Source organism: Lupinus angustifolius, chromosome LG05 (assembly GCF_001865875.1).
Source record: "Lupinus angustifolius cultivar Tanjil chromosome LG05, LupAngTanjil_v1.0, whole genome shotgun sequence".
NCBI lineage: Eukaryota > Viridiplantae > Streptophyta > Magnoliopsida > Fabales > Fabaceae > Lupinus > Lupinus angustifolius.
The window spans coordinates 23,944,680-23,959,430 of record NC_032013.1 but is presented as its reverse complement, the minus strand read 5'-3'; the positions used below and the strand labels follow the sequence as shown (position 1 = coordinate 23,959,430).

The 14,751-nt window shown below is 31.5% G+C and overlaps 1 protein-coding gene across 2 annotated transcripts; it reads left to right on the top strand.

The window, feature by feature from the left end:
• LOC109348283 (ubiquitin carboxyl-terminal hydrolase 8-like) lies at positions 1,431 to 8,824 on the top strand. 2 transcript variants are annotated; one of them, XM_019588647.1, is made up of 13 exons: positions 1,431 to 1,635; positions 1,727 to 1,930; positions 2,621 to 2,768; positions 2,912 to 2,971; positions 3,478 to 3,573; positions 3,815 to 4,162; positions 4,269 to 4,409; positions 4,951 to 5,121; positions 5,546 to 5,803; positions 5,964 to 6,112; positions 6,742 to 7,278; positions 7,394 to 7,667; positions 8,381 to 8,824. In XM_019588647.1, exons 1-13 carry the CDS (start codon positions 1,508 to 1,510, stop codon positions 8,486 to 8,488), a joined length of 2,622 nt encoding a protein of 873 aa, XP_019444192.1. In that variant the 5' UTR covers positions 1,431 to 1,507; the 3' UTR covers positions 8,489 to 8,824. The 2 variants fall into 2 exon arrangements, with proteins under 2 accessions (XP_019444192.1, XP_019444193.1); XM_019588648.1 differs by lacking the exons at positions 1,431 to 1,635; positions 1,727 to 1,930 and having other exon boundaries at positions 2,685 to 2,803.

Here is a 14,751-nt window from a genome sequence, read left to right as displayed (position 1 = left end):
TTATTTAATTAAGTTAACAAGTATACCAACTTTTTCTTTTGTATTGTAGACCATATTTTGTAATATTTTCTTTAATCAACTTTATGCAATCATGCATAATTTTATCTTATTATATTTATTCAATTCTATTTAATATATTTCTATAATGATAAAATGACACATCCTTAATGTTAATAACTTTTATGTTATATAATGAAGGTTATCCCTTTAGTAGTCATATCCGTAAGGAAACTTTTTAAATAAAGAAAACATTTAATATCTATATTTCTATAATCTATACTATATATAAACCCAAAACTTGAAATAATTTCTCTCATGGTATAATTTTCATTTCCTATATTGCATTTAACATTATTTAATTTTTACAAAAAACTATATAAACCTAAGCAACTACCACCAATACATTAATTAACCACATATCTCGCATTAATTAAATATTATCGTAAACAAAAAAATATAATATAAAGTACACCGAACACAAAAATACATTTTAATTTAAAAAATGAAATATATAAAAAATGAATATGTAATATTACACAATATTCGCCGGCAGACATGAAGTTTCTGTACACACTAGTATTAATAAAGCCAAAATAAGTAATAATCACCATACATGGTATAATTTTTAAATTCCATTATTATCTCTTTTAACTTCTCTCTTTAATAAATAGAAACTTCCACATTTTGTTTTTATTTTTTCATCAATAGATTATTACTCATCCACACATTCTTTTTTATCTTCTCTCTTTCTCAACAAAAAATAAAACAATATTACATGAAAAAATATACCTAACAACTAAATAATGATTATTAGTGCATGATAAATTTATAAAAGTTTTGTGTATATCGTATCAATTATTACATCTTATATTCTTAAATTTATGTTTTTTATTGAATTTATATGTTTCATTTTTTATACTTATAACTTAAATAAAATAAGAATGTAGGTCGATCGGCACAGAGTGCCAATAGGCTAGTTAATAATAAAAAAGAAAACTTGGGATGAAAAATGGAAATTAATTTAAAGTGGAGTGACCACATATCTTATGTTCTAAAATATTGTGTTACTCCATGTATTATTAGATGTAATTAATCAGAAAAATATTTAATAATTAAATTATTAAATGAAATATATATTTTTTCAACCAATCATAACTCATGACAACAACACAAAATGTAAGACAAAATATACGCTCCTTTAAAAATAACACATGGTATTTGTCCTAAGAATAAGAATATATCAAAATATAACCAATAAAGTATTAATATAATGATGTAAGATTTTTTATATATTAAAAAACTAAAATTTTAAGAATTCGATTCTTGATCAACAGAGGTAGTCACAAAATTCGAAAGTTCCTTACATATAAGATGAATACCCTGCACAAAAATATGATGGTATGACCCGTTTAATTCATCCTGACCCGTTTTCTCTCTCTCCCTCTCTTCTTTCTCTCTCAACTTTCCCACTCTTCAGTCTCTCGTTCGCTTTTTACTCTCTCTCTCAATGGATTACCTCAACAACGACGACGAATTCGATTCCTCTTCTTCCTACACAGTTCGGTCCAACCGTCGCTTCCACCAAGACGATGAACCCGATTTCGGTCTGGACCGGGTTTGCTTAATCCCTTACAGGTTCAACCGGTTTTTTTCATTATTCTTTTGAACCGTAATTCATTGCATTGCATTGCATTGTAGTGAAATTGAAATTGATTTTATGTTGAAGGTGGTGGATTGATGCGCAATGTGAAAGTGATCGCGTTGAAGGTGTTTTGTATACAGTGTCGTGTAATTCTGATTCCGAGTTTGAGATTTTGCTGCATTTGAAGAAAGAGGAGGATCGTGAGAAGATTAAACGGTTAGAGTTAGGGTTTTCAGAGCGTCGATATGCGTTGGTTCCCGAAGGGACATGGTTGCGCGCGCTTAAGCGGTGAGTGAGGGTTTGCTTTGGTTTTTATTATCTCTATTTGTAATTGTTGGTGCAGTGTAGTTGAAATTAAGCTTGATTTTGATGTCTTGTAAGTAATTTACATTGAGCTCTATATAGATTTGAACGATGCGATAATACTCTATTATAAAACAGTTCTGTTCATACTTACTCTAGAAAATGGACTAATATCCATTTGATATATTATATTGTTGTTTGACTGTTTCCTCCACACCATTGAGTTCTAATTGTGATCCCAAATATGTTCTCTTTCATGCATTATGTGATTATTTGGTTGTTTTATTTGGGGGGACGGGGGAATTTATTTGGGGGCTAAATAATAGTGAATGGAGTAGGTAAGGTACAAGTTGTTTGCATGTTGCTGTTTCCAATTGTAAAATTGTAAAATGATTTTAATACTGCAGTGACCGATAGTATATTATGATGAGCTTCTTGGGTTTTCCTTCATTCTTCTGAGGATTTTTTATCCTCTTGTAATATTCTCCATTCTTTTCTAATAATATATCTTTTTTTATATATAAAAAAGATAGTATATTATCATGAGCCTTTTACTGTAGAAGACTTCATGCTGGATTTGTTTCCATTTCAAGTTATACAACTTTTTTGAATGGTTATTTATGAGCACATATAATTTAAAGAAGTTGAAACTGATTCATTTTACCCTTCTTGTAGGTATAATGATTTTAATAATACAATGAAAGATTTTAGGAGCCTCGTCCACTCAGAAGCAGAGGACTGTTTGCTTGATTTGTTCCCTTTGCAACTTAGAATATTTGTTTCTTGGGAAACAAATTCACTGGTCGCGAAGATAAGCCAAAAGGTCCAATCAATGATTTGGTGGTTTTCTTCTGAAAAGTGTTTGGCTAGGGTTTACTATTATTTGTATAGTTTGCATTGTGTTTTCTATTTTATTCAAAGTAGCTTTCTATAATCAATAATTAATAATAGATGGCATTGTTTCAGGAAAACATGGATGAGTTTTACAAGAAAGCTTGTTACATTTTCGATTCTGAGTATAATCTGGTGAGTTAGCTTACTTAGCTGACTATTAATCTATGTTGCATGGACACTTCAAAGAAGATGACTTTTCCTAGGTTTCTCTTGAGTACTCATTTGATGTAAATTGTTTCAAAATTGTGTTATTTTGTTGGAAACTTCAGACTTTTCCTAGGTTTCTCTTAGCCACATTATAATACTAAATATAAGTCCCATAATTAGTCTCCCATCTTCACATTTCAGTCGGTTTTGGTTCTCAACCTCTCATTCTAAGCCTTTCGCATCCTCTGTTAGTGCTAACTTTGATTTTTTGTTCCTTTACCATACCCGTGATCATGCAACATAGCAGCATGTATATACCTTATTCATGCAACGTACCCATACTTTAGTTTTTGTGAAAATGTCGAACCCCATACCTAGTACGTATCACGTTCACGGTACCTACCTGTGTTGGTGTAACAACTATTTATTTACTTTGATGATAGGTCGTCTATGTTGCCCTGGTCATCTATGATTGTTTATTGATCGTGCAGGTGCATATTTGGGACTTTTCAGGGCAGACAACCCAGTTGTTCATGAATGACAAAGTTAGGTTACAAGACAATTCCGCCTTTCAACCTGGAAAAGAGGTAGTTGCTGATTCACCTTGTTATTATATGTTTTCATTTATATTATTTTGTTAAATAAGTTTCAAGTTTATGGTGGTTCAGCGAGGAATTAGAAGCTTGAGAGTTGACGACTATTGGTTGAAAATTGAAATTAATCAATGTACATCATAGTTTTCAATTTTAGACATGTTTTAAGATATATTGGTAGTTTTGAAGTTTCAAAACTAGGATCGGTTTTATCTGCTGCTCCATATCTTTGCAGGTTCTTCTGGAGTTGCAAGTTCATGGACTTTCAGATTCTATGAGAGACAATGGGTGCAGTGAGAAGATTGCAGATAGGTCTGAGATGGAATGTTCTTCTCACAGTGGCTCTGTCATGATGAATGGATGCACTGGAAGTGTGATCCGCAATATAAAACAAACCAACTCCTTTCAAGGCAATAGCTATAGAGCAATTCGGTCTTTGGGCTTGATAGGATTGCATAATCTTGGAAATACATGTTTTATGAATAGTGCCATTCAGTGTTTGGCTCACACCACAAAGCTTGTTGATTTTTTCCTTGGGGATTACCGTAAAGAGATAAATTATGAAAATCCCTTGGGAATGAATGTATGGTATTTATCTTCTTTCTTTTTGTCACGTTCTCATTATACTATTTTCTTTTTGATATTATTAATTTACTTGATTTGTTTCCTTCTCTTAAAATGTTTCTCAGGGAGAACTTGCTTTAGCTTTTGGTGATTTACTTAGAAGGCTTTGGGTTCCTGGAGCAAGTCCTGTGTCACCAAGAACGTTCAAGAGTAAACTGGCTAATTTTGCTCCTCAGTTTTGTGGTTATAGCCAGCATGACTCTCAAGTTAGTATCTACTTTTAAAAAATGTGAAACACTTCAAAGAGAACTGAAGCTTTCTTGTGCATCTCTTATAATTGATGATTTGTTTGTTTTTGTGATATTAGATGAAAGAATTTTATAAAATATTGAAGTGTCTGGTACCATGTAGGAGAGAAGAAAATGTTGTGTTGGATGAGTGAACATACTAGAAAAAATAGGATTATAAATGAATGTATTAGGGAGAAAGTTGGAGTAGCACCTTTTATAGAAAAGATGGTAGAATTACGCCTTAGGTAGTTTGGACATGTGTGAAGAAGACCGTTAGAAGCCCAGAAGGGAGAGTAGAGATCAAATGGTGGTTAGTCCAATTTCTAGAGGAAGAGAGAGGGCAAGAAAAACCATAGGCGAAACGATTAGGAAAGATTTAGAGATCAATGCTTTATCATTGAGCATGATTTATGATAGAGCATTATAACGTTGTTTGATCCATGTAGCCGATCCCATATAGTGGGATTAAGGCTTGGTTGTTATTGTTATTGTGTTTATTGAAGTGTATTGCATGCAGGAACTTTTAGCTTTTTTGTTGGACGGACTGCATGAAGACCTTAATCGTGTCAAACGCAAGCCATATCATGAAGTTAAGGATGCAGATGGCCGCCCAGATGATGAATTGGCAGAAGAGTACTGGCGAAATCATCTTGCTCGCAATGATTCCATTGTAGTTGATTTATGCCAAGTGAGTCTTGTAAGATTGCTATTTTTCATGTGAAAATCTCTCAATCTTAGCATTTTACCAGAGAGATTTTAATATGTTATATGTTAGATTACTATTATAAAAGGAATGCATTAGTGTAGAAGTTTTTGTTATGTAAACTGGCTACAAGCTACCTTTGACCTTAGTTTTGATTGACTGTGTTGTTTACAATCTCATTGTGTTTGAAGTTACAACTCTTTTTCTGTAGCTTTGATTTGAAAAGAGGCAATTAATTATGAAGCAGTAAAATTTATGTATCCTCTAGTTTAGTATTTCTCACTTTTGAAATCACAATTCTTTTTCTGTAGCCTTGATTTGAAAAAAGACAGTTAATTGCGAAGCCATAAAAATTGTGTTACCTCTCACTTTTCAAATCAAATTTCTATTTTGTTCCATTATCTTGTAGGGTCAATTTCGCTCGACATTGGTTTGCCCTATGTGCAAGAAGGTTTCTATCACGTTTGATCCTTTTATGTACCTTTCTCTGCCTTTACCTTCAACAATGATGCGGACCATGACTTTGACTGTTATGAGCACTGATGGGATTACCATGCCTTCTATAATTACGGTAACCGTCCCTGAGCGTGGTACACTAAAGGATCTAATTGGGGCCTTAAGTGCTTCTTGTTCTCTAGGGGATGATGAAACCCTGTTGGTGGCTGAGGTATCTTCCAAATGTTATGCATTTAGTTAAACTGTATTGATTGACATTACTGATCAAGTGAAACGCCATTTGAGATGTCTTTAACTTAAATTTTATTAGGCTAAGGTAAACACTTTCATGTGTATTCGGATTCGAAGTCTGACTATGGAGTTATATACAGATATATAAGAATCGAATTTTTCGATTTTTGGAGGAACCATCTGAATCATTAGTTGATATTAGAGATCTAGACAAACTTGCCGCTTACCGATTGCAGAAAAATAATGAAGCTAGTCCCTTGGTTGTTTTCGTGCATGAACTTGCTGAAAAGTAAGCTTTTCAATGCCCTAGTTCCGTCCTTTTACAGACTGCAATAATTTTTTGTTTTATTCCGAAAATATCCTCTTTATGGTTGTCATGAATAGTTATTGTGTACTCTTGAACATGAATTACGTTCTCCCAAAGTGGAGATGTTATCATGATAGAACTTTTTTGCTACATGGTATTGTCCTGACTCTTGATTAGTGGGATCACATTCTCTTAGTGCATCTAATAATTTCATATTTGTTGTCAATACAAGATTTGAACATAAAAAGAGCTTTAGATACTACTTATTCATGTGTGACATTACAAAAATTTCCAAATAATCTCGTGGTTGTCTTAGAATGCTAATATGATTTTTTTACTAGTTGGTCTTATGTGTCTTTAGTATAAAATAGACACGTGATTTTTTAAATGAAGAAATTTCATTAGAAGAGAATGGCACAATAGAAAGGGAAAATGGACACAATTTTTCAGGTATTCTAGAAGAGTAATCATTTCTGAATTTCATATGAAAACAAAATTTGGTGCAAAAATTCTTCATGTGTGTATTAGGTGAATGGATCTGTTTTTCAAATTATTCTATCTACTTGCTGATCATTATGCTCTGTTTCGGTGCACTAAACTTATTGTACCAGGTACTACTTTTCTGGGAAGGAGGGGTTTGATTATAGACCATTTGGCATTCCTGTTATGGCAAGGTTGTCAAGTATTTCTGGTGGCGATGATGTTCGTAGGGAGTTTCTGAAGCTAATCAGTCCTTTTATGATGTCCAATGAGGATATATTAGATGATTGTGATAAAGAAGAAGATGCCAGTAAAAAACTTACTGAAGATGATGAATTGGGTGAAACTACTAGCTCTGCAGCAGTAGTAAGTGATGAAGACTCGAACAGTGAAACAGATGACTTTGAATTCTACTTACCATTAGGAATTGGGAATGTGAAGATAAAATTGAATGAACCATTACCATTTACAGAGTTACCTGGGATGCTGCAAGTGTTTGTCTTATGGTCAGATAAGATGCTTAAAAAATATGATAAATACCATCTCAACTTATTGCCTGAGGTTTTAACGCCCCAGTTACTCCCCAAGAGAACACAAGAATCACTATCTTTTTACAAGTGCCTTGAAGCTTTTTTGAAAGAGGAACCTCTTGGCCCAGAAGACATGTGGTAAGTAGATATATATTTATCATCACCTTTTTATATGTTAATCAAGATCAGGGTCACTTATGTTCTTAAAGTCAGACATATCTCTTGGACTTTTAATATTACATTTGATTTATAGGTACTGTCCCACCTGCAAAAAACCGCAGCAAGCAACTAAAAAACTAGATCTTTGGAGATTGCCTGAAATCCTTGTTGTTCATTTGAAGAGGTTCTCATACAGTCGATTCTTCAAGAACAAGCTGGAAACATTCGTTGATTTTCCAATTAATGATCTGGACTTGTCAAGCTACATTGCCCACAGAAACAATCAGTCTTTGAACCGCTACATGTTGTATGCAATTAGTTGTCACTATGGAGGGTTAGGAGGAGGTCACTATACAGCATTTGTCCGCGTAAGTACCTCATCATTGTTGACTTACTCTTAATCTTTTAAAACGACAGAATTACTTCTCTATTCATTTTTTGATTGGGCACTTCAATTGTTTGCCCAAAGAAAAACTCAGTATTCCACTATGTTACGTATATTTAGAATCAGTTAATTTGATGGAGAGTGCCAAACAATGTCGAGCTCAGTCATGTGACCATTAGAATTGGGAGGTTTCAGCATCTGGGGTAGTGAGATATGTTTTTCTATCTAGTTTTGTCTAGAGGTTAATTGCAGAGGATGTTAGAGCACATAAGCTTTTCATATGAACCACCTTGTAATTTATGCTGTTGATTGCTGTAAATTATTTTTGGTATAACCAAGGGAATCCCCTCACTGTATGGGTAAGGAACTAATCCCTTTCGGGGTCTATGACTGCCCATCACAACAAGTGCCGCTTCCAGGAATAGAACCTTTGACCTTTGGTCTAGTACGATAACCAATGATCTAATGTGACCTTACACCACTGGACCAACATGTAGTTAGTTGACTGTTGTAAGTTGCTCATAGTATTATTAGTTTAACTTTTTTGCTTTTAAGTAACACCGAATAAGCTATATAACAATTTAAACTCTTTAATTATTTGTTCTGTCTGAATCTCAGGATACCCCATTTTCAATTATTATTTTATTATGTAGACATACTTTAATTATGGTTTTCCTACTATTTATTCCCCTGCAGTATGGCCATGATACATGGTACGAGTTTGATGATAGCAGTGTTGTCCCTGTTAGTGAGGAGACGATAAAGACTTCTGCTGCTTATGTTCTTTTCTATAAGAAAGTATAGAAGAAAACTTTAGATGCAATTTATAATTAGAGAATTTTTAAACCTTGTGTCTATAGAGTTGCCCAACTTTTGATCAAAATTGCTGCTTAAGCGATACCAGTTGGGTTTTACAGTGACAAGTGAAGACAATAGAAATGGATATAATATTGTACAGCTTTTAGGAGTAACTGGAAAAAGAAGGTAGATCTTGATTTACAAACCTGGATATATACTATTACTCCTGTTATGCTACTTGTATATATCCATCCTGAAAATATTCAGAATACTAACCATTTTTTAGCAGATGTAGCTTTGATTCTTTTCTAGCCATGGTTATATGTGAAAATTTAAATTATCCATTTTTGAGTCCTTGATTCTTAATCATTGGCAGCGCTTTTTGGTTAGATAACTTATTTATTCACAAAAAAGTTTAGGCTATGGCTGGGTTGAATAATTTGTTCATTTTTATCATTTTTGTATTAAAGCAAAATGTCATAAGATTGGGAACTATTTGCTAGTTTTGACGGCTAGTGGTGTGTATGTGTGTTCCATTTGTGGTTGGAATTTTAGTGTCGTGAACAGACAAATACAGTGATGTTCTACCCTCAACTTTTAATATGGAGAGAAATTTGTATACATAAGTGAAATTTTATGAGGATTAAGAAACGGGTGAGAGACTAGTTACAAAAAAGATGTAGAGGGATGAAACTTTATTTTTGTAGTGTTTTAATAATAATGAAAGAAGCCATGTGGTACATGAGGGTAGAATTAGAAGATTTTACCCATGTCTTCTGATTCTAAAAGGGAGAGATAATTTACTTCAAAAGTAAGTTTTTAAATTTTTTTCTATATCTTAGCCATAAATTCTAGGGAAGTCTAACGATTTAGATCTAGTCACTAATTTAAATTTTGGATTTCTTTAGAATTGATGAATAAGATGTGGAGTAAGTAGATACATACTATTTAATAATAAAGGAGAAGATTTCTATCTTTAAGCTAGTCTTATCTTATGAATTAAAAAAGATACAAGAAAAAGCTTTATCCCCTCAGATGAATTTTTCTAGCCTAAGTTGAATTAGTCAAAGTTCAGTATGATTATGAGTCTAACAAATAAAAACATACAAGATTTTGTTAAGAAGTAAAGATGACTAGTACTTTGTTTATTAGTCAAATAAAAGAAATAAAAGCAAATTACATATAGAAAATGACTTCTAGAAATTATGAGTTAACCATACATACAAAATGAAGTTAAAAAATAACTGCAGCAATAATATGCACATATAAAACAAGTTGAAAGGACTACTGAGTATATAATATACAATTATAAGTCTTATTTTGTGGCTATCCTATTGTAGTGATAAGATGCAAATCCCCTTCATCATCCAGAGATCGGTTTCATTGTATTTGTCAATAGGGTAATGATATGTTCTGGCAGATCAATAAGTGGTGCAATTTGGCTGTCTGATTAATTAGCATAAATTATTTAATTAAGTGGGGCAGTGTCCATTTATTTAATCAGGATTAATATTCTCTTTGATGTACAAACTAATTTTGTCTTGAAAGATTTAATGAATTTGGTGACTATGGTCTATCACTTAGTCCAATTTCATCTTCATAATGCAATCACAATTAAGAAGAATGCTGCTTGTTACTTTCACACTTAGCTGATTGCTGTTTTTTCTACTTTACATTCAATTGTTGATAAGAATGACTCTTATGTATATTATATGCATAAGTATGTGCCCTATTGTTGTTGGATCAACTAGAAAGTTAAACATTTTTTGTATAGGTAAAATACAAAATTGAAAGGGTTTATTATATTCTATCCTTTAAAGCATGGATTAAGCTCCAAAAACAATGCAAAACCACAACTAGACCTTTCTAGAATACATTACAAGCCAAATAATGTTTTCTTTGTTATGACTGTTAACTTTAGTAAATTTATTGTGATAATTTACTACTACATTAGTTAGCTTAAGGGTGAGGGTCTTTGGAATAAGTTGGGTTAAGTGGAAATTTTGAATGATGTATTTATCTTACAGGAGATTGCTTCATAGACTATTAAATGATTTTATAAATCAAATTATAATTTATATTGGCAATTTTTTGATGGGGAGGGTCGATATTTGAACTTAAATACTCACATTTCGTATCCGATAGCTCTATCTCTATCGAGTGAGCTATCTCTTTAGAATTGACAACCAAATTGGCCTACGAATAGAAATTTTGAAGACAATTTGAGACTTTATTTTTTCAATCACTCTCATTTTACATCAGTTGGTTGAGTGGTTAAAAGAGTGGAAAAGGAAAAAAATGCATGAGATCTACTTTTTAGCTATATGTTATAGGTTAATTTGTGACTATTCCCATTTCATATTTTTCCTCTCTTTTCACTCATATCAAATAACTAAAAAAAATCATATCATTTTTTTTAATTAATTTTCCTTCTTTCTGTTTTATTTTCCAAACCAAATGAGTAAAAAACAATTCATGGATTGAGTATTTACACCATAATTTAGTTCAAATCTCTTGGTTGATCCATACACACCATAATGACATGTTTGGGCATGGAGCACAAGCTCTTGTTAACCAATATTCCCATGTGCCACTCAAGGTTGAAGCCATAATACAAAACTATACTAATAATAGAAGAAAAAAAGTCCAATTCTTTTCTTCTGAATTCTAACTCGTTTGGTACAACCCACAACACAAGTCAATAATACAAAGGAACCAGCCAGCTTTGTCCTTCTCTTGAATGCAACATATCACCACCCCACATCAATTAACACACACATATAATATCTTAAAGTTTTAGACCAAGATGTGGTATGAAATTCACTTATATGTTTATTTTACTTAGCTCATTAGATAATGTTATAGCTCATTGATGAAGATCTTCCAACAAGTGGTATCAGAGATTATGGTTCGACGACTCAACGAAGTATTGAAGCAACAAGTGCTATGTTTCGTTGACGAAGGCATTGCAAGTAGATAGAATGTTGAGCTCTAGTGTTTCCAATACTTGAAGAGGAGTAACTCACACTTTAAGGGAGATGTTGAACATTCCAAGTGTCTGAATGAGTTAAAAAAGTATAAGTGAATGAATCCGTACACCTAACGCCTGAAGGTTTTGGGTCTAGATATGATGTTAAATCCACTTATATGTTTCATTCACTTACCTCATGGATGAAGATCTCCCGAACAGTTCCAAATATTAACACACTTAAAAGTTAAAAAGACATGCTTACTAATTTCATTGTTTCAATTCCACTTAGACGTGTGGTAATTAGCATTTGTTACTAATATCACAATTTCACTATTAGATCCCGTAGTTAAACTTTGGGATAACATTTGAGAGTTTACAAAGTTCAAATTATCACAAGGTTGTTCCTGATAAGACATCCTATAAAATATAAATGTTCCTTGAACCTAAAAAAAGAATGTTATTTGTCACAATATGAATATGTTTAGAAGGAGAGAAAATAAGAAAAGGATTTAATATGTATATATTGACACTGTCAGTAAATCATCCATTATTGATTTGTTAACCATCATTGATTCTTAAACAAAAAAATAAAAGTAATATAAATTAATGATAAATGATGTGCTAACAGTATAAAACTTTACATTGTTATTGCACAAATTTTAAACTCATAAGAAAATGGGACCCATGAAAGGTAGAGAAAAATAATGGGCCCATCAATGAATGAAAGAAAACAATGGAAGTGTTGGAAATTTGAAGGCCGCACGTTGTGACAGCTCAAGCGCAGTTGGTAAGGTACTTGTCAAGGTTGTCCTAACGTGCTACCAATCATGTTCCTTTCTCCTGCCATGTCATCTCATACTACACAATTTTCAATTAAATTATATATCAATAAAACTTGTTATTCTAGTGTTTTTTAATTGCAAAAATTAAAGCATATTACGGAAAAGATTAACTAATGTTTTAGAATGTATCTTGTAATAGAGATTATGAGGTAGTAGTTTCAATAATATGAGAATCAGACGGTCTAACTAAATTTGATATATGTAATTGCTCCGTTTTATCTAGAAAGATAGATGTTTTTCCTTGTTATTTTGGGTTGTTCAAAATCTAGAATAACCAAGTTAAATTAGGAAAATAGAGAATAACCCAAGTGTTTAGACTGAGAATCCAAAATATATTAAAAAGAAGGATTAAATGAAAAATTAATTTTGATGGGTATGAATTATGGAGAATATGATACTTTTAAGTGTATTATTTACTTATTTTCATTTATCATTAATTAGGAATTCATATGCATTCATTATATATAACATTATAATGTCACCTGGTCGACAATTAAATCAAATAAAAATTGTATAAGATCTATTTCGATTTAATATCCGACTTGAATTTTGTAACTACATATTTGTTATCACTTAATTTACTTTCATGCCCTTCTCTCAACATTATACTACTATGATCTCAATCTCTTATTTAATTATGAGCAATATATGATTCTACTAATCATAATTCAAGTCTTTCACTGATTGATGAAATGCCATAATCATAACACACTACACCCTTGAATGATTTTTTATATATCTAATAAGTATTTGCACCAGAGGTAATCATATCCGAGCTTGGAATAATTATAGGTATGTAAGACTAACTCTTTCAACATACATTTTTTTTCTATTCACAAGACTCGAACCCGAGACTTTACTTAAGGGGAATCAAGCATTTCCCTGAACTGATTTTGATGCCAATATGATTAAAAGACAGTTATTAAATAGTTAAAAAAACATAAAATAGTAATTTTACCGCGAATAAAAATAATGAATAAATCGTCTTTATAATCACATGAACCAACCTAATATAAGAGAATGATTTGTCCTAAAAAAAATTGATTGGATGTAGAGGAATCTTTCTTCTTTAATCTCAAGCCCTATGAAACTAGCCTGGCATTGTCCTATTCATTGTTAATATGGTCAAAATATGGTTCAACTATAGTCACCATTTTGCAGACAATAATCATCTTTGTCGCAAAATCTCCATAACATAACATTATAAAAAATCTTTCTCTTTTAGTTAAGGAATCTTTATGTTTTTATCTTATATCACATAAATCAATACATAAATCAACGAAACCACTAAAAGAAATTGCTTTTAACAAAATTATTATCTTTCCTATATAGGTATTTTATTTTGAGTAATATCTATTTATTGACAGTGCAAATATTTATATACGATCATTGTATCACCATCATTAATTTGTATTATTTTTATTTCAAAGTCAATTATAATTAAAAATAAATGTAAAAATCTCTTACAATTCAGTGTATACATGTTTTTTTCTTTTGTTTTTCTCTCTCCGCAATAATGAGAGCAATGCTATGATTAATAAAAAAACAATTGATGTCATTTTAAAATTTAAAATAACAGTTAAATAGAAATATATTTTTTTTTTGAAAAAGTAACACTTAAAAGGATGGGAATAGTGAAACAAGTATTCTCTCGAATTTCTTTATTAAGAAACTTTGCTTCAAGTGGCACGAATTTCTAGATGTTGGTTAATCATTTAAAAATTATATGGATGAAATGATTGATTAATTGAATTTTCGGTGAATAATTGAGTAGTTAACTGAATGCATTCAAATGTATTTCTCTACCCATATACACATACCGACATTGTTAAACAGTCTTTTAGTGGTGATAAACAGACAAAAATATTAATTATTAATCATAAAAGGAAGGAACATGCTAAATGCCAACTCTTGTTTTTCAATAATATTAAGGGTGAGGATTGGGTTGGGTAATGTTTATGTCTTACCTAGTCCCAAAATGTTACTCAGATTATTTTTGTGAATATGAACTCGACTAAATGTTGATTGAACTAACCTTTCAACACAAACATAATCTTAGACTCGATTAAATATAATATATATTCATTTTAGATAAAATCTTCCGATTATTCCTTATTATTATAAATATGTAATTTGAGATATGAAATTATATATATATATATTATTAATCATTTACATATATGTATATACGATAGAAAAATGAGAGAATCAATAATATTTTGGGACAAAAAGATATCATTACTCAATATTTAATTGAATAAATACGTAAAAACATGATAAATGAGTGACCATTGGATGGGACGAATCAATCTTATCCACACTTAAATATCCATGGGGTCTAATTCTTGAACTCGAACCTATACCTGGTGAAATCCGACCATATTTAGGCTGAGTCATAGTCGAACCAAACCTAGTGAGCAGGTAGGATTTTCATCCTAATCTAATAACCGAAAGTT

Bases quoted from the DNA above. Each gene is read 5' to 3' on its own strand.
- LOC109348283 (XM_019588647.1), top strand. From the start codon at position 1,508: ATGGATTACCTCAACAACGACGACGAATTCGATTCCTCTTCTTCCTAC. The intron at 4,410-4,950 runs GTTAGTATCTAC...TATTGCATGCAG, and splicing joins ATAGCCAGCATGACTCTCAA to GAACTTTTAGCTTTTTTGTT. The intron at 5,122-5,545 runs GTGAGTCTTGTA...ATTATCTTGTAG, and splicing joins TTGTAGTTGATTTATGCCAA to GGTCAATTTCGCTCGACATT.